Source organism: Protopterus annectens, chromosome 7.part0, assembly GCF_019279795.1.
Source record: "Protopterus annectens isolate FY-2018-M chromosome 7.part0, PAN1.0, whole genome shotgun sequence".
Taxonomy (NCBI): Eukaryota; Metazoa; Chordata; order Ceratodontiformes; family Protopteridae; genus Protopterus; species Protopterus annectens.
Window position 1 is genome coordinate 647,715,394 of NC_056739.1, and position 20,657 is coordinate 647,736,050.

General features: G+C 43.0%; 1 protein-coding gene across 1 annotated transcript in view; it reads left to right on the top strand.

Moving 5' to 3' along the window:
* ANXA2 (annexin A2) overlaps positions 1-20,657 on the top strand; it is a 301,172-nt gene that overhangs the window by 45,512 nt on the left and 235,003 nt on the right. The window contains exons 4-5 of the mRNA XM_044076313.1: positions 13,311-13,401; positions 14,293-14,372. Coding sequence (XP_043932248.1) covers positions 13,311-13,401; positions 14,293-14,372 — 171 coding nt within the window. The remainder of the gene's footprint in view (positions 1-13,310; positions 13,402-14,292; positions 14,373-20,657) is intronic.

Below are 20,657 nucleotides of genomic sequence, written 5' to 3' on the forward strand. Positions count from 1 at the left end.
CTCTTCTAGGCCAGTCGCTGGTTCTCGGTGAGGTGCTTTCGCAGCCCCTGACACCCGCTACCTCTGAGCCACACGTCGTATCAGACAGCCACATGGAGACACCAAGGCCTGTGGAAACTCGAGGTATTGGGCCTACGGAAACTATTCCCTCAGATGGGTCCGGAGCCGCTGAGCAGGCATCTGCTTCTGAGGGTGTTTTCAGACCTTCACAGCTTACAATTAAGGTCTCTGTAGCAGCCAAGGCAAAGTTAAAAACCCCATTAAAGACAAGGAAACAAGTACAGCAGTCTACTGAACAGTCATCCATGCCAAAGAAACAGATGCTTAAAATGGCCGAAGACCTAATTACTTTAATCTGGGGTTCCCATCCCCCTCCTGACAAAAGGCCTAGGCAAGACACTGACTGATTCCTCTGACCAGGTTTCTATTTACTCTGATTCTTCCTCTGATCAGGGATACTCTCCCTCCTTATGAGGATTATTCTTTTGGGAAAACCCTGCACACCATGAGGGAGCATTTCCATTGGGAGAGCCAGGATTATTCAGAATCCAAGAAAAGGCTCAAGACACTTTTTTTTATTGCCCCAGCACAGGCCCCTGGCTATTCCTCCTGTGCTTGATATTGTTTTCTCGAATCAAGTCTGACTCCTGATTCTTTACCCCCTGCACCAGTCAAGCCAGACTGGTACTTACAGGGTCCCTGACTCTCATAAATTTCTTTACAAAAACCCTGCTGCAGATCCAGAAACAATTTCTCAGGGCCCTAAAGGTGTTAAGGCTTCCACTGCTAAAAATCCTGTCCCCTCGGATAGGGATTCCAGAGCTCTGGACAGAGGGGGGAAAAAGTTTACACTTCTGCTACTTTAGCTGTAAGGGCTTTAAAGTGCCAGTTTCACATGCTTAAGTATCAACAGTATCCCATGTCATTTGAAACCATTTTCTGCTTTAACAAAGTCCTGATAGTAAGGAAATGCAGGATTTATTGCATGCAGCTGAACAAGTGGGAAAGCATACTTTACAATGTGGTTTTGATTCATTAGAGGCTTCTTGTAGAGCCACAGTTGCAGGCTCTGTTCGAAGGCATGCTTGGTTGAAAGAACAAAATTTACCTGACCATGTTAAAGTAAAATTATTGGATGCTCCACTACAGCATGATACTTTGCTTTATCCTCCATTTTCTTTAACACCTCTTCTGCCTTAACACTAAACAAAGTCAATGCATACAGTAAAGGATTTCTTACAAGTTCAACCACCTAGGTTTAGCAGAAACTGGCCTTCAAAAAATTGGTCCTTTCCGGTGTCAGGCCACAAAGAGGCAGATACAGACACCTAAAAGGCAGATCTCAGCCCCAAGGCTCCTACAGACCTAAACAATGGGGGTGCTTCAGCCCCCAAAGGAGGAGGAGAAGACAAATCACAACCTTATAGGAAACGGTCCCAATGACTTCCCTCTACAGATGCCAAGCACTTACCTTTTGGCAGCACCCCTAGGGGGAAAGCTAGCACTTTTCTCAAAATTGGCACATAATCACCCAGGACAAATGGGTACTGAATATTGTTTCTCAGGGTTACAGGTTCCACTTTCACACACTTCCAAAATCAAGAGGTATGCCGGACCTGCCACAAAACCAATGGGCAGAGGCACAAAAACAAATTGCTGCTCTCATGGATATGGGAGCTATTCAAAGAGTACCACAGCAAGAACAGGGGCAAGGATTTTACTCAGTACCCAGAAAGGACAAAGCCTGGAGACCAATACTGGACCTGTCAATCCTAAATACTTTCCTGGATGTTCCAAAATTCAAAATGATAACACTACAGCAGCTTCTACCCATGCTGGGCAAGAAGGCTTGGCTAGTTACTTTGGACCTCAAGGAGGCATACCTGCAATTGGCTAGTTACTTTGGACCTCAAGGAGGCATACCTGCATGTTCCACTCAGACAAACTTGCAGAAGATGCCTCAGATTCATAGCGGGCTCAGTGCATTACCAATTCTCTGCACTGCCCTTTGGCTTCTCTACTGCGCCCAGGGTCTTCACAAAATGCCTGGCACCAGTAATTGCATTTTGCAGACAAAGGAATTCAAATATATCCCTACTTGGACGACTGCCTTATTCAAGCAGAGAGCAAGGACATTCTACTAAAGCATCTGACGTTTGTAAAAAGATTAATAATTTGCCTAGGGTACACAGTAAACGAAAAATCAAAACTAGTGCCCTCTCAAGAGAATATTCCTGGGTGCAAGCTTAAATACAACTGCCCAGATGGCTTATCTCACGCCAGACAAAGGCAACTGACTCAATACTTTCAAATGATGGCAACAAAGACCCAGCTCCCTGCAAGAAAAATTCTGCAAGCCCTGGGCTTCATGGCGTCCTGCATTCTACTAATTCCATATGCAAGACTGCATATGAGGAAACTACAATGGTATCTAAAAAAAAGTGTTTGAACTCAACATTGTCACAGCCTGGAGACTCAACTTTAATTCCCTGCCTACAACAGTAGTTTTGATGGTGGCCCCAGGCCTGTCACCACAAGGGACAGCCTTTCACCTTACCCACAGCCAGGCAGAGAATAACAGATGCATCGGATTATGCCTGGGGGACACATGTCAGGAAAATGTATTCAGGGCACGTGGCCCAAGGAACCAAATGCATCTTCACATCAATCGGAAAGATGCTAGCTGTACAGAATGCCCTGACAGCTTTTCAAGGACCTACTACATCCAGGACAACTTCTAATAAAGACTGACAATACCACAGTTGTGGTACATAAACAAGCAAGGGGGCACCTTCTTACCCCTTATGCAGGCAAGCCATGACCTTGTGGAACACAGCACTAACCTATCGGGTACATCTGCAGGCACAGTTCCTGGCAGGAACAAAAAATACACTGGCAGACGAACTAAGCAGAAATCTCATGGACCCTCACGAATGGAAACTAAATCCACAGGTGTTCATGATAACAAGGAAATGGGGACGCCCAGACCTAGATCTTTTTGCTTCCCCTCACAATTGCCAATTACAGAAATTCTGCCCAAGAACTTGTCACTATCAAGTATGGAAAGTGGATGCTCTATCATTCAGCTGGAAAGCTCTGACAGTCTATGCCTTGCCTCCAATGCCTCTTCTTACCAAGGTGCTCCTAAATGTCAGACGAAATGCCAAAAATGATCCTGATTGCCCCAGACTGGCCACGCCAGCACTGGTACCCAATTCTAAAGAGCTTGTCTCTGGGCCCAGCTTGGCCTTTACCTCAAATTCCACATCTACTGACAACAAAACAATCAGATTCTGCACAGTCAACTCAGAACCTTAAATCTGGTAGCATGGCAGATAATGTAGCCACTCAGACTGCACCTCTCTAAATCTGTTGTGGATGTCATTTTAGAAGCCAGGAGGCCCAGCACTAGGAAATCTTATGCAGAAAAATGGAAGAGATTCTGTGCATGGAACCAGGCAGAAGGGCTCGACCCACTTGTTCCAAATATACCTCAGATTTTACAATGCCTAACTGAGATGCTGGACAAAGGCCTATCTTTCTCATCCAATTAAAATCCATGCCTCTGCCATTTCAGCTCATTACAATACGGAACCTCCTATTTTTTCTGAGACAGTACCTCAGAGGGGCAAAAAACGTAAGACCCCCAAGGAGAGCATCAGTACCAACTTGGGATCTCAAAAACTCACACTGCCTCCTTTTGAATCAGTCAGCACAGCTGATATTCTTATGGAAAACTGTTCTGCTCCTAGCAATAATTTCAGCAAGAAGAGTATCAGAGTTACAGCCATTAATGGCTGTGGAACCTTTCATTTTTCACCAGGACAGGGTTTCTCTCCGGACAAACCCAACATTCATGCCAAAAGTAGTTTCCAATGTGGCCCTGAACCAAGCCATTCATTTACCAACTTTCTACCCAAATCCCCAGAAAAAGGGGAGAGACTTCTGCACGCTTTGGGTATACACAGACCACTACAATTCTACTTGGACAAAACAAAAGCTTTCAGAAAAACTGAGCAACTGTTTGTAGCCTATGCTGCAGGAGGCTGCAGGATCACAAGGAAGACCTATCACAAAGCATCCAATTTCAAAATGGATAGGACACTGCATCCGCTTCTGTTATGGACAACATGGCAAGTCAGTGCCTAAGGTCATTAGGCCACATTCTACCAGAGCAACAGCCACTTCAGCAGCCTTTCTCAGAGGAGTACCAACCATAGACATTTTAGAAGCTGCCACCTGGAGCTCAGTGCACACTTTCACCAAGCACTACCACTCTACTCAAAATCCAGAGCAGGCTTTGCCACTACCGTCCTGCAGGGCCTGGTAGCCTCTCCAAATCCAATCTAGGCCCAGCCGCCTTTGGGATTCAACCCAAGTGTAATGACTGCAACAGTGAAACATGAACCTAGTACAGTTGTGTACCTACCATAAATGTAGATGTTAGTGTATTTACTGTTGCAGTCCAGGTTACCCACCCACCTTCCCCCTGTTCATTGCTGGGACTTCTCTGTACTTCTCAACTCTATACAACCTATGTGGTGTATTTGCTTGTAGATGAAGGAAATGTTTATATTAGTACATGCGTGCTTTTTGGCATAATTTTATTTTTCCAGCCTTCCTATCTGGGGGCACCTGACATCTGGGGAAAGAAAAACTGAAGAGAATTGAGTCTGTTGCATACCCCTGGCACACTGACGTCGGGGAAGAGGCGACTGCAACAGACACCGGACCAAGACTTTGGAACTCTGGCTGACTGCGAGTAGCCTGCTGGTGGATAACCCAAGTGTAATGACTGCAACAGTGAATACACTCTTAACATCTACACTTATGGTAGGTACACAACTGTACTTTCTTGTGCACTGGCAATTGGAATGTTCATCCTCCAGTTATGTCCGTATTGGTGAGTACCCTCTGAAGCAATTACTCCCCTAACTCTTAACATCCCGATCATAACTGCTGTTAATAAATATAAGCACACATCTCCTTCCTATAAGGAAAAAAAAAACAATGCACCACAGGGAAAAAGCTGCTGGATGAGAATCTAAAATTCAGGAAGAACCATGCTTTAACATACATGGTCTTATTTGAATGTTTTCAGAGTAATCCAGCATTTAATAACAAAAAAACCTCTTTACTTAAAATCTAGAGGAGTCCTTTTGCCCTTAAAAGAGCTTTGTCTGATGTAAATCACATTTACATGACATGGTATTTCTCTACTTTAACATGGAGATCACTGATTAACTTGAGCTGGGGTCATGTCCTAGGCTCTCACACCTGTTCTGCATATCTACACCTATTGGTAGCTAATAGGTGTATGTGCTATATTCCTGTTCTGTGTGGCTAGTGCCCAATACAAACTGTTTATAAATCTTGTTCTAAGGCTATGTACAACTGTTATCACATCAGATACAGTGCTGCACTAAGTAGGTGCTAACTAAGTAGGTGCCATTTGCCATTTTTAGATGAGGCAACAAGTACTACAAAATATGACCAGTCAAATTTAAAATTCTTAAATGTTATACAAAGTGAATTGATCTGTGTTAAAGCAGGTAAATACTGCATATAAGAGCAAAAGCACACTTTTCAGTATGTAATAGGTCTGTGTCATACTGAAAACTCTTTTCATTGAAACTTGTATGGGCCAACCCATTTCACCAGAAAGTCACTACACTGAACCTTCTCCACAAGAAATATAAAAATATCTTTTCCCCCTGGACTGCCGACACAGGCACATAGAGCTCCATGACTGCACATCCATGGAGTTTAAAAAAAAAAAAAAAAAAAAAAAAAGCCTGTGCTAAAGAGCAAACCAAGACTTCTACATATCTAGGGTCTATATTAGAAGCACGCAAACGCTCACATGAGCGAAAATGCAGGTAATCAAAAGTGTGTTTGCGGGGTAGTGTTAGTGATGAGTGGGATATTTGCCCTTTCCTCACTGTAGTGCAACCTCTGAGTTGGAATATATAGTTAGCAGGGGGTGTGGGGGGCGCAGCTCCCCATAATAGCAACTTCGATCACTGGCATTTTCGCTCATGTGAACATTCGCGGTTTAGGGTTTTTGTGCTTCTAATATATACCCCATGACTGACCATCGCAATTCAGTGTGCTAGAATATCTTCACTTATAACCCCATGTGATAAGAATTACACCATTGCATACTTTCTATAGACTGTTACGCTTTTCATATGGGTCCTTGTTTTCACTGAAAACAAATATGGTATTAAATGTTTTTCTTATCTAACAAAAACAAACTACCCTATGAGGGTTTGCCCTTTTCCCCACTGTAGACTGTAGTGCAATCTCCAAGTTGGTACATGGTGTTTTGTAGTGGTGGTTGTAGTTTTTTTATATGTTTTCAACAACAACATTTTGAGAGTTACATTTTTCTTGTAAATTGAATAGAAATGTTTTGAGAAGCAAATTGTCCATCACAATATCAAGGTATGAAAAACTATAGGCAGATTGTATTTTAATCCAGCAGATAAAGGGGGTGCAGTAGTCCAGTCCCAAACAACCATGTATTGTACTGTAGCCGAGAATTAATCTGACCACTGCTTTATCAGATGTATATAGGTCTTGCTCAATAACCAAGTTGCAAAAATTTGTCTATTTCAAGTTTAAAGCTTTGAAGAAGGAATCCTCTCCAAGGAGATGTTTATCATCTGGCTGTACAGGACCTGGCCAAACCAATATTTTTGTTACCCAAGCTCCATAAGGATTTTTGGCAGCTGCCGGGTAGACCTATTGTTTCTGAGATTTATTGATGGAATAATTGTCAGGTTTGTCTTCCCCCATATTTGAAACCTTTATTGGGGTTAGTACGTTCTTCAGGACACTTGTTTATCATATGGGAGATTCAACGAAGGGTTGGTATTTGTGTACTCTTGAGATGTCTGTTCCTTGTACTAATATTCCCCATTGGACAGCCCTCTTAGCCATAGAATATTGGCTCACTTGGGTCTCTCTAGTCCTGGAAGTCCTGGATTCAGTACATTCGTACAGTGCCTTGTGGAGCATGTGTTTAAAAAAAAAAAAAAAAAAAAAATTTTAGTTAAGGATGAATGTTTTTTCAGAATTTAAAGGCACTAGTATAGGGGCATCATTTGCCCCCATTTATGCAGATTTATTTGTGGGTTATATTGAACAGCAGATAATCTACGATACTTGTAACCTTTTTGAATCGATGGGTATCTGGAGAAATCTTTTGACTGTTTGCTTGTTGAGATCAGATCTTGCTTATTTGCAGCAAATTGTAAGAGTATTTGAGAATGAATGGGGAGTTCATTGTACAGTTAATCTTCACTCTACACTGAACATTTTTGGATGTTCAGGTTACAGTTCAGGAGAATGGTACCAAGGCTAGTACTATGTTTAGGAAGTATCCCCAATTTAATACACTATATTACATGCCACTAGTCATCCCAAGTCTACAGTAAAAATATTCCCAAGTCAGTTTTAGAATTCTTGGTCGTTGCTTTTTTAGACGAGAACTGGAAGAATGTGAAATGGGATTTCATTCAAATGTTTTGTGATTGTAGGGATCTATGTGAAGATGTTATGGGTTATGTTAACATGTATTAGGTATGTGGAAAGACAACATCCACTTAAATATAATGTAAAAATGAAACTCACACAACCACTTAGATTCCCAACAAGTCTTGAATATGTGGATGTTCATAGTGTTACACTGCTGCAGTCGTCACACTTGGGTTATCCTGCCGTCAGGTGGTCCCGCAGTCGGCCAGAGTTCCAAAGTCTTGGTCCGGCTTCTGTTGCTGTCGCTTCTTCCCTGACATCAGTGCACCAGGGGTATACAAGATGCAGCCAATGCCATTTTCTTCAGTCTGTCTTGCCGCGCGGTGCCCGATGCAAAAGCAGTTCGCAAGTGCCGGTCGGCCGACTCCTGAGATTTTCATTCCGAATCCAGAACAGAAGTCTTTTACAAAGCTAAGTACCCCGTTGGGGAAACTTTTTCTTGCCTCAGACCAACTTTTTCTTGCCTCAGACCGATGTCAGTAAAAGTTAATAATTGTAAGTTAATAATTGTATTTCTTGTGGGAAGTAAATACCTCCTAAGGATTTCCATTCCTATTGTATCCCATGCCTAGGCCCAGACCATGACGTCACTGGTTGTCTGTTTTGTACTAGGTTTAACAAGCGCACTATTAAACATCTGTTTGATTTTGCCCAACATTATTTTGGCAGAAAATTCAATTACACCATGCCGTCGAACAACCAATGACCGGAATACACAAAAAGTGCAAAGACAAGGACAGGCATCCAAGGCCCAAAACTGACTACGAAGCCTCTTCTAGGCCAGTCGCTGGTTCTCTGGTTTTCAGCGAGGTGTCTTCGCAGCCCCTGACAACCGCTTGGAACCACAGGCTACCTCTGACTCCCACATGGAGATGGCTGGGCCTTCGGATACACCAGACTTGAGACCTACCGAGACTAACCCTTCAGAGTGCTCCAGAGTAGCTGAACAACCCACAGCTTGAGGGTGTTTTCAGGCCTACTCAGTTAACCATTAAATCTTCTGCTAAATCTAAAAGAAAACTTCAGCATTCACCAGGACAGGCCTCCATGCCTAAGAAGCAGATGCTCAAAATGGCCGAAGGCCTAATTACTCTGATCAGGGGGTCCCACCCTCCTGATAAAAGGCCTAGACAGGATGTGACTGACTCATCTGACCAGGTGTCCATCTCCTCAGATTCATCCTCAGACCAAGGATACTCTTTACCCCCTTATGAGGATTCTGATGCTGAGGAATCCATTTCTTCAGCCTCCCCACCAGAGGACAACTCCTTTGGGCAAACCTTGCATACCATACGGGAGCATTTCCATTGGGAGGGCCAGGATTACTCAATCCAGGAAAAGGCTCGGAGATTTCCTTTTATTACCTCAACACAGACCCCTTGCTATTCTGCCAGTGTTAGATATTGTGAATTATGTGTATGCTGAATCCAGCTTAAATCCTGATTCTTTACCTCCAGCTCCAGTTAAGCCAGATAGATATTAGAGTCCCTGACTCTCACAAATTCCTTTATAAAAGCCCTGTTGCTGAACTTGAAACTATTTCCCAGGGTCCCAAAGGGGTAAAGGCCTCTACAGCAAAAAATCCAGTCCCCTCTGACAGATTCCAGGGCATTAGACAGATGGGGAAAGAAAGTACACACATCTGCAACTTTAGCAATGAGAGAACTAAATTGCCAGCTTCACATGCTTAAATATCAGCAATATTTGTCTCAGTTGAAACAAAAAATGCTTTCAAATTCAGATCTTCCTAACTATAAGGAAATGCAGGATTTATTGCATGCAGCTGAACAAGTGGGGAAAACATACTTTGCAATGTGGTTTTGATTCCTTAGAGGCCTCCTGTAGAGCAACAGTTACAGGGTCCGTCATTAGAAGACATGATTGGTTAAAAGAACAGACCTTACCAGATCATGTTAAAGCAAAATTATTGGATACACCTTTACAGCAGGATGTTTTATTTGGAGTTAAGGCAGAAGAGGTATTAAAGAAAATGGAGGATAAAGCAAAATCTATACAAACAGTGAAGGATTTCTTACAGGTTCAGCTGCCTCGATTTAGCAGAAATTGGCCAACAAAGAATTGGTCCTTTCCAGTTTCAGACTGGCCTCAAAGGGGCAGATACAGATGTCCCAAGAGGCAGAGGTGAAACGCAAGGTACTTAACGGCCTCGACAATGGGGTGCTTCAACCCAGAAAGAAGGGGAAGACAGGCCTCAACCTTATAAAAAGCAGACCCAATGACTTACCACTACAGCTGCCAAACATCTCTTGGCAGCCCCCTTGGGGGGAAAACTGGCACTTTTCAGTCGCAATTGGCAAATAATCACCCAAGACAAATGGATTCTCAATATTGTCTCAAGGTTACAGGTTCCACTTTCACACTCTGCCAATGTTAAAAGGAATGCCAAATCTGCCACCAAATCAATGGGCAGAGGCTCAAATGCAAATTACAGCACTCATGGACATGAGGGCTATTTAAAAGGTACCAAGACAGGAGCAAGGACAAGGATTTTACTCAAGACTTTCTGGTTCCCAGAAAGGACACAGCCTGGAGGCCCATTCTGGATATTTCTTCTCTAAACACTTACCTGGATGTTCCAAAATTCAAAATTTTACTACAGCAGCTTCTTCCCATGCTGGGCAAGAAAGCTTGGCTCATAACATTGGACCTCAAGGAGGCATACCTGCATGTCCCAATCAGACAAAATTGCAGAAGATAGCAGGTTCAATGCACTACCAATTCTCTGCACTGTCCTTTGGCTTATCTACTGCACCCGGTGTCTTTACAAATTGCCTGACACCAGTAACTGCATTTTGCAGACAAAAAGGAATTCAAATATATCCCTACTTGGACGACTGCCTTATTCAAGCAGAGAGCAAGGACATTCTACTAAAGTATCTGGTGTTTGTAAAAAGATTACTAATTTGCCTAGGGCACACGGTAAATGAAAAGAAATCAAAACTAGTGCCCTCAAAATATTCCTGGGTGCAAGCTTAAATGCAACTTCCCAGATGGGTTATCTCACGCCAGACAAAGGCAACTGACTCATTACTTTCAAATGATGGCAACAAAAACCCAGCTCCCTGCAAGAAAAATTCTGCAGGCCCTGGGCTTCATTGCGTCCTGCATTCTACTAATTCCATATGCAAGACTGCATATGAGGAAACTACAATGGTATCAAGTGTTTGTTTGGACTCAACATTGTCACAGCCTGGAGACCATCATAACTTTAATTCCCTGCCTACAACAGGAGTTTCGATGGTGGTCCCAGGCCTGTCCACCACAACAAGGGACAGCCTTTCACCTTACCCACAGCCAGGCAAACAATAACAACGGATGCATCTGATTACACCTGGGGAGCACATATGGCAGGAAAATGTATTCAGGGCACATGGCCCAAGGAACAAATGCATCTTCACATCAATCGGAAAGATGCTAGCTGTGACCGCTTTCAAGGACCTACTACATCCAGGACAACTACTAATAAAGACTGGCAATACCACAGTTATGTGGTGCATAAACAAGCAAGGGGGCACACATTCCTACCCCCTATGCAGGCAAGCTATGACTTTGTGGAACACAGCACTGCCATATCAAGTACATCTGCAGGCACAATTCCTGCCAGGAACAAAAAATACACTGGCAGATGAACTAAGCAGAAATCTCATGGACCCTCATAAATGGAAACTAAATCCACAGGTGTTCAGCATAACAAGGAAATGGGGACACCCAGACATAAATCTTTTTGCCTCCCCTCACAATTGACAACTACAGAAATTCTGCACAAGAACTTATCACTCAAGCATGGAAAGTGGATGTTCTATCATTCAGCTGGAAACCCCCAATGCCTCTTCTTACCAAGGTGCTCCTAAAAGTCAGACAAAGGCCAAGAATGATCCTGATTGCCCCAGACTGGCCACGCCAGCACTGGTACCCAATCCTAAAGAGCTTGTCTGAAGGCCCAGCTTGGCCTTTACCTGAAATTCCTCATCTTCTGACTCAACAAAACAATCGGATTCTGCACAGTCAACTCGGAACCTTAAATCTGGCAGCATGGCAGATAATGTAGCCACTCAGACTGCACCTCTCAAGTTGTTATGGATGTCATTTTAGAAGCCAGGAAGCCCAGCACTAGGAAATCTTATGCAGAAAAATGGAAGAGATTCTGTGCTTGGAACCAGGCACAAGGGCTCGAACCACTTGTTCCAAATATACCTCAGATTTTGCAATACCTAACTGAGATGCTGGACAAAGGCCTATCTTTCTCATCCATTAAAATCCATGCCTCTGCCATTTCAGCTCATTACAATACAGAACCTCCTATTTTTTCACATCCTCTACTAAAACAGTACCTCAGAGGGACAAAAAACATAAGACCCTCAAGGAGAGCACCAGTACCAACTTGGGATCTCAATTTTGTTTTAAAAAAAACTCACACTGCCTCCTTTTGAACCAGCCAGCACAGCTGATATAAAATTCTTATGTAAAACTTCTCTGCTCCTAGCAATAACTTCAGCAAGAAGAGTCTTACAGGCATTAATGGCTGTGGAACCTTTCATCATTTTTCACCAGGACAGGGATTCTCTCAGGACAAACCCAACATTCATGCCAAAAGTAGTTTCCAATGTGGCCCTGAACCAAACCATTAATTTACCTACTTTCTACCCAAATCCCCAGAATAAAGGGGGGACTTCTGCATGCTTTGGATATACACAGACGGCTACAATTCTACTTGGACAAAACAAAAGCTTTCAGAAAAACTGAGCAACTGTTTGTAGCCTATGCTGCAGGATCAGAGGAAAAATGTATCACAAAGCAGACAGTTTCAAAATGGATAGCACACTGCATCCGCTTCTGTTATGCACAACATGGCAAATCAGTGCCTAAGGACATTAGGCCACATTCTACCAGAGCAGCAGCCACTTCAGCAGCCTTTCTCAAAGGAGTACCAACCAAATACATTTTTAGAAGCTGCAACCTGGAGCTTGGTGCACACTTTCACCAAACACTACCACTTACCCCTCTACTCTAAATCCCGTGCAGGCTTTGTCACTGCAGTCCTGCAGGGCCTGGTAGCCTCTCCAAATCCAATTTAGACCCAGCCTCAGCTTTGGGATTCAACCCAAGTGTAATGACTGCAACAGTGAAACACTATGAACATAGTACAGTTGTGTACCTACCATAAATGTAGATGTTTGAGTGTATTCACTGTTGCAGTCCAGGTTACCCACCCACCATCCCCCTTTTCATTGCTGGGACTTTTCTGTACTTAACTCTATACAACCTATGTGGTGTATTTGCTTGTAGATGAAGGAAATGTTTATATTGGTACATGCATGCTTTTTGGAATAATTTTATTTTTCAGCCTTCCTGTCTGGGGGCACCTGACATCTGGGGCAAGAAAAACTGAAGAAAATGGCGTCTGTTGCATTTTTTATACCCCTGGCACACTGACATCAGGGAAGAGGTGACTGCAACAGACGCCGGACCAAGACTTTGGAACTCTGCCCAACTGCGGGTAGCCTGCCAGCAGGATAACCCAAGTGTAATGACTGCAACAGTTGAATACACACTCTAACATCTACATTTATGGTAGGTACACAACTGTACTTTTTGTGTTTTTCTAAAGTTTGCCTTTGGAAAGCTGAATTATGACAATTTTATTTTAATTGACTGCATTTTATTTTTTCTTTTCTAATGTTTTAGGGTAATTATGACAATTTTATTTTAATTGACTGCATTTTATTTTTTCTTTTCTAATGTTTTAGGGTCTGGGAACAGATGAGGATACGCTGATTGAAATTGTATGCTCTCGAACGAATGATGAATTGCGGGAAATCAATCAAGCTTATAAAGAGAGTATGTTCTTCAAAGTGGAAAAAGCATGCTGGTTTTACAATTGCTGATTTTTACTTTTGCTGATGCTTCGTCTTTATCATAATTGGCTATATTGTACATCAGTGACATTAGACTAGTGTTAAAAGTCCAGAGGAAGGTATATACTAGACACCTTGTCTAGACCAAATATGCAATTGATCTTGCACTCAACATACTTCAGTCGGTACTTTTTTTTTTTTTTTTTTACTCCTAAAGAAAAATCAGACAATTTAAACCTATGAAGGAGCTCTGTGAATGTTTACTAATAGTGGGTAAGAATACATTGGGATTAAACTTGAGGTATTAAAGTCAAAGCTAGAAGTGTAGTTTTCAGGTCAGTCAGTCCTGTACCACAGTTTGTACTACCAAAGACCTTGGAACCTTAAAGGCTAGCCTTTTCGTTTTGGCTTGAAGTAGAAAGTACAAAAATATTTAGCATTGAAGGAGAACACTTTGTGAGTGATCCTCTAACCCATATAGCTGAAATGAGTTTCACTGAATTGGGGTCGATTTAGGTGTTCACTGAAATGGCATTTCAGCGAACTAATATAAACCCTGTGAATCAAGCCAATAATCCTGGCATAGAAGGTGTTTAATTTCTATAAACTTACCTTTAGAGGTTTGAGGCTGATGCCACCTTGCATCACTTGCTGTTTTGTTTTCAAAGAGTTAGTGTCTATAGTTTAAATGGGAACAAGTTTATTTGCACTTTATTTTGATAAACCTGATTTGTTAAGGATAAGGATTTTTCCACACTTCTGGGTACAGTTTTTCACCTTGTATCCTAGTTACAAAACAACTTTTAAATAGAATTAACTGTAGCACACTGAAATATACAAAATGTATAACTTGAATGTGTATTTTCCTTTCTAGTGTACAAAACTGAACTAGAAAAGGATATAGTCTCTGACACATCAGGTGATTTCCGCAAATTGCTTGTTGCCTTGGCAAAGGTAAGTATTTTTTTCATTGTTTTGTATAACTATTTGGCAAAGTAGTAAGAGGGAGGAGGAAGGAAACTTAGAATCCAGATGAGCATGTATTTAACCAAAGTACTTAGACTAGTGGGTCTTGTAAGTAATGCAGGATGACAGCGTTCTAGCAAGACAGACTGCTGAAGCAATGTTAAAATATTCAGTAGTCCAACAATGTTACTTCCACATAGTCAAACAAATGTCAGCACTGTTGTGTACTTCTGTTTTATAGTGGTACCTTTTTATTTTCTGAAGAAATTAGCTGTACAGCTCTGTAGTGGGCAAGTATGGGCTCAAACCTGCTGCCTCATGAGGCTTGTGTTTTGTTTATCTGGTTCAGTTTGTAGTTTTTATATGTCCTTGATAGTAAGTGAGCCAGGTTATTTCCATGAGTTTGCCTTTTAGATTATAGTAACATATGGATTTGTTTGCATTCTCGTTTTACTTTTTGAAAAGATGCAAAATTTAAGATGCTTTGCTAGTCTAAGCAAACAGGATTGAATATGGTTAACAATTTCTGCTACACTCCATTTCCTAGTGTTAATCCTGTTCTCTCTTTAGATAGTGATAGCAGTTAGGACTTGGTGCCACAAAAGGCCCAGTGCCTGGCCTGACTTCCAGAGCTTTGCAGTGTTCTCAGTCTACAGCAGGTGGACACTCTCTCTCTACCACTCTCTTCCTCATCTTTGTGATTAAGAGACTCCACCTACACCATCTTTAGTTCCTTGTCACCACTGTATGAGAATAAATAGACGGTCATATTAACTCATATCTGTCTGTTTCATCTCTTCCAGATTTACAGATAAGTACCAGAGGTGCAGTGGTAGTGTTGTTGCCTCACAGCAAGAAGTTCTCCTGTTCGATTCTCTGCTGGAGTGCGGGGAGTGCCTTCTGTGTTGAGTCCGCATGTCCTCCTCGCGGTTGGGTGGGCATTCGAAAGACATGCGTAAATGGGCATGCCTTCATTGAAGGCTGAACGTTGCTGGCACCACGGCGTTTGTGAAAAATTTGCCAGTCGTTAGCAGACCGGAGTTCCGCTGTGGCGACCCCTAACCGGGAAAAGCCAAAAGACCAACAACCAGTACCCCATGGGGAGGGGGGAACTCTTGGACTCATCTCTGTAAGTCTCTCCCCTACCAGGTACAATAGAAATTCTGTCCAAGAGATGGCCCTCCCACTGGAAGAGAGACAAAGTTAAGCAGACAAAAGAGAAGTCGTATCCCCAAGAGAACTAGGATTCAAAAGTTCTTTACTTCAGATCACATCTGCCTTCACAAGCCATACCCTCAAAAGATGGGACTTAGGCATACCTGTAAGAGTGAAAGTCTTGCTTGGAACAGCTGAATCCTAGCACAAGAATGTAGATTCCATTTTGGAAGACCAGAATTCCCAAGCATTCTGCCGGTACTCTACAAAGACATTTGGTCAAATTCCTGTTACAAAAAGGCCATGCTTCGAAGGCATTCCACCATTACTCATGGAAACTATGCTTTAATACATGTTGGATCTTTGGCAGGGATCGATAGATGCCCAAAACAGGGAATGGGCATAAAGACTGTTTTCAATGATCTCCCTTAAGCCTTCATGGTTACATTGGAAATTATATTCTGATCTCCACATACCTGTAAAGAGGACACCTGGGCAGTTTTTCTGATTTTGAAGCAAGGCATGCTTACTTCCAGTTTGTTTCCTTATCTCTATCTGCTGTACCCAGGGTGTTCAGAGTTGGGTTCATTAATTGTCTTCTGCAGAACCAGCTGCATTCTGAGGTACCCGTAAGTGGAATTATTTCAGAAATCGGTCCTAGCAAAGACTGAGACAGTGATTTTGTAATTACCCTAACCAGTTTCTAAAATGTAGTTCTTTCTGAACCTACCAAAATCCCTATTACCCAACAGACTACTACTACTACTATTCCTGGGAGCCCCACTGGACACTAGAAACCAGAGGATTTCTCCCCTTGGTAAAGGGGCTTTTCCTGACCAAATATTTCAGCCCTAAAGCACAGCAAAGTCTGATTTACTGCAAGCCAATTTTTCAGGACACTTTTTGCATTCGCAGTTCTGATTTGTCCTCTTGGCATAGCTTCACATGTGGAAGTCCAGTGGTACCAAAGAATCAATCATATGGTATCAATGTGCCCAGTCCCTGCAGTGCCCCATTCCAACTTTCATTATCCTGCATCAAGAAAGTTCTTATGGTGGTTGGATACAACAGATAAACTTCATCTCTTTGCTTTTTAGAAGACAATTTGAGCATAACAGAGGTGGAGCCACAAGAGTGGCTGCAGGATATGTATGTACGTATGGACTTATAGGTGGACATATTCCCAGAAATCTGAAAGCTCAGATTTTATACCAAGAGATCAGCTGAAAGGTTCTGGACAACAGATGCCTTTAAGATAAGCTGTATATGCCAGTTTCTATATGCTTTTTCTCCAGGCTCTCTTCTCTTTAAGGGCAGTACAGAAGATGGATAGGTAAACTAGTATTCGTACAGCTCCCTTTTGGCAAAGTCCACTGGCTTTCCCTCCAGAGTATGGTAGAGGATGCATTACTGCTCCCTTGACATGCAATCTTGATCCGAAACAAGGAGTCACTTGTACACCCCAACCCTAAAGAACCTAATGTTAATGGGTTTGGAAGATCTACCTCTGATGGGTACTTGCTTTCTGGCAAAATGGAAAAGACTATCCCTTTGGTACAAAAGGAGGGTCTGGACCATAATCTGGCTTCTGTGTCCATGATCTTAGAGCACATGAGACCTTTTTGAAAATAGGATTTTTGTGCCTCTGAAGGTGAATGAATGTGTTGGCCATTTTCTGTTTTGAGCCCTTCTTATTATTATTTGCTATAACAAAAAAGTCTTGCATTCTTTTAGGCCAACCAAGAAAAGTTCTACCATTGAACCTCACTTTTTGCTATACCAAATCTACTGCCCAGTGAGAGAGCTTGTATCACAACCATTGAGTGGCTGAAGTTTTGGAACTCTGAAAACTTAGTTTCCTCACTGTAGTGCAATCTCAAAGTTGGTATATTTAAGTGGCAGGAGGTGCAGGGGGGCTTGCTCCCCTACAAAAAAAAGTACAGGCAGGTTTTGTTGTCTTTATTGTTTCAAGGTTCCAAAACTTTGGACATATGGTCTCTGCCATATGGTCTTAAAAGTTTTGGAACTTCAAGCTATTGATAGGGATCCATTAGAACAGTATCTGAATTGCAGGCACTCTAATGGCAAACAATCCTTTCTTATTTTCAACTTGTGCATAGTTTGAACAAGTACCATATATATCCCCAATGGGTGAGACTGCATTAAATGTAAATCCGGTCATTCATTGGGGGGGGGGGTGTAATAAAACACTGCACCCAACACATGCACCTTCACTGAGGCACAAGAATCCTATTTTCAAAAGGTCTCGCATTGCATAGACAACAGTGCGTTAACCTTGTGTGTACAAACCTAGCCACTGATTGCTGAGATTGGAGTTGAAGAGCTCCTACTACTCTTAGTTCAAGTAGTGTGAACACCTCTGTGGTGGAAATGCATGATTTCAAGTTTATTATGGCCTTCTGTCTGGCACCCAGCAGCACTGAAATTGGTCAACACCACAGTACTGTGGTACATATGCAGGTGGCACCAATTCATACCATTTTTCTAGGCCAGCAGTGATAGAAATTGGTACTAGATATCTATGCAGTCAATGGCAATGACTGCTCCGGGTAAGAGTATTATTGGGTCTTCTCATTCCTCAGCTGCAAAGCTTTGAAAAAGAAGGGAGGGCAGAACAATTTCATACTGGTGACTACTCTTTGAGGGCAACATCATTTTGTCTGAGGTTATTCAGCTTAGTAAGAGGAACCACTGCAGCTTCTACAGTCCTGAACTTTCTTACCCAGGTGAATGAGCCAAGGCTAGCAACATGGGTGTTCATAGCCTGATGCTTTGAGAATCCTTTCTTAGAGGATGATCTAAACATGCCTATGAAACTTGCAGTAGTTTCTCTTCAGATCAAGGGACTTTGGTTTCTCTTGGGGGAAGCCTTTTGCTGCCTTCACATTAAAGGGCAGACTAGATGCTTCCTTTCAGTCAAGTTAATAATACAGTACCTTTACTTTCTACCTACCCTTTATCCCTACCTTACCTTGTACCCTTTTTTCAACTGTCACATACCCTCTTGATTTGCTTTCTTGGATTCCCTTTTCATCCTGTTCCATGGGTCCATAAATGCCTTTGGGAAATTTAGTTTGATATCCAGGGAGTAGTTTGTTCTACACCCCTGTTGCTCGCTCCCTTCCTCCTCTGCCATAGTCATTTAAGTATGACTCCTGCACACCAGTCTTGTTTTGTATTTCTGGTCTGAAATGCAAAGAGTTGTAGTTGCTCGACTGATCATACTCACTTTAAAAAGCAGCTACCAGAAAGATCTGAAATGAGTCTTGTTCTGTGTTAACCAGTCTTCTCTTGAACAGTGTTCTGGATGTCCTTCAAGGATGCATCTGCAGTCATAACATATGGGTTGTCCTGCCTCGGGCAGCCCTTCGGTCGGCCGGATTCCAAAGTCTGGGTCTGGCCTCGGCTGATGTCGCACTTTCCCCGACGTCAGAGCGTCTGGGGTATAAAAGCATCAGCTGACGCCACTTTCCCCAGTCTTTCTTGCCGCGCAGTGCCCGAAGCAGAAGCTGTTCGCAAGTGCCAGTCGGTCAGATCCAGTGATTTCAGCTACCGAAGACTTCGAAAAAAGCTAAGTACCCCGTTGGGGACTCTTTCTTGACTCAGCCGATGTCAGACAAAGTAAATAATTGTTTAACTTGTGGGAAACAAATACCTCATAAGGATTTCCATTCTTACTGCCTTCCTTGCTTAGGCCCAGACGACGATGTATCGGCCTGTTTAGCCTGTGCCTCCTTCAACCAACGAACTCTTAGACGTCGGTCGGAGTTTACAGAGGAATTTTTTGGAGCTGCTTTTGCTTATAAAATGCCGTCGGAGACTCCGACTTAGCATATGGTCAAAAAACGCAAGGAAAAGGACCGACACTCGTGGCCCGCGGTTTCGGCTGAAACCACGGCTAGGCCTACCGTGAGTGTCTCTGTTTCGGCCGAAACTGAGTCCTCTGCGATTCCTTCTTCCAAAACCATACTTCCGACCACCGAGGCCCCGGCTGAGTCTGCTTCAGAACTGCCTACCGAAGCTAGTGTTCAGGAATTGTCCGACACCATACCTTTGGACATTTCTACCCCTGCACGTGGGGCAGCTAGGCCCCCTGCTTCCATGTCCATTAAGGCCTTTTCAAGAGCTAAAGCTGCCAAACTTTCAAAAGCTTTGCCTGCCAAATCTACCTCCCAGAGGCCTTCCTCTAGTTCACAGATCCTCAGCCTTGCTGAGGACCTTATTTCCTTAATTAGGGGCTCACAACCTCACCCAGACAGGGCCTCTCAACCTCCTCCAGACAAAAGGCCCAGGACGGACCCCTCTGATCCTCACTCCTCAGATGATTCCACGGATGGATCTGAGTTGTCTGAACACCAGGAAGGGGCTTACTCGCCTTATGAGGATTCAGATGCAGAGGAATCTATCCCTTCGGCCTCCCCTCCTGAAGAGTTTTCCTTTGGGACTCTACACTCCATGAGAGAGCATTTTCAATGGCAAGGTCAGGATTTCTCTGATTCTAGAAAAAGATTAAGGACCTTTTTGCATTGCCTCAGCATAGGCCCTTAGCTATACCTCCTGTTCTGAATGTAATTGATGTGTACAATGATGTCAGTACAGCCCCTGATACTCTCCCTCCGGCCCCTACCAAACCTGATGGATACTACAGGGTCCCGGATTCTCATTTCCATTTGTATAAAGCCCATTCTGCAGACCCAGAAACTATTTCTCAGGGCCCTAAAGGGGTTGCGGCCGCTACTGCCAAAAATCCTCTGCCCTCTGACAGAGTCTAGAGCTTTAGAGAGATGGGGAAAGAAGGTGTATACTTCTGCAACTCTTTCTGTCAGGGCATTAAACTGTCAATTTCATATGATACAGTACTAGGAGTATTTGTTAGATGAAATGAATAAGAAACTTTCTTCTCCTGAACCCCTAGACTGTAAATCCCTTCAGGATTTGGTACACAACTCACAACAGGTTAGTAACCATTTCTTAAAATGTGGCTATGATGCACTGGAGGCTTCATTTAGATCAGCTGATTGGGGCAGTTATTCGTAGGCATGCCTGGCTGAAGGAGCAATCTTTGCCAGACCATGTCAAAGCTAAACTCCTGGATGC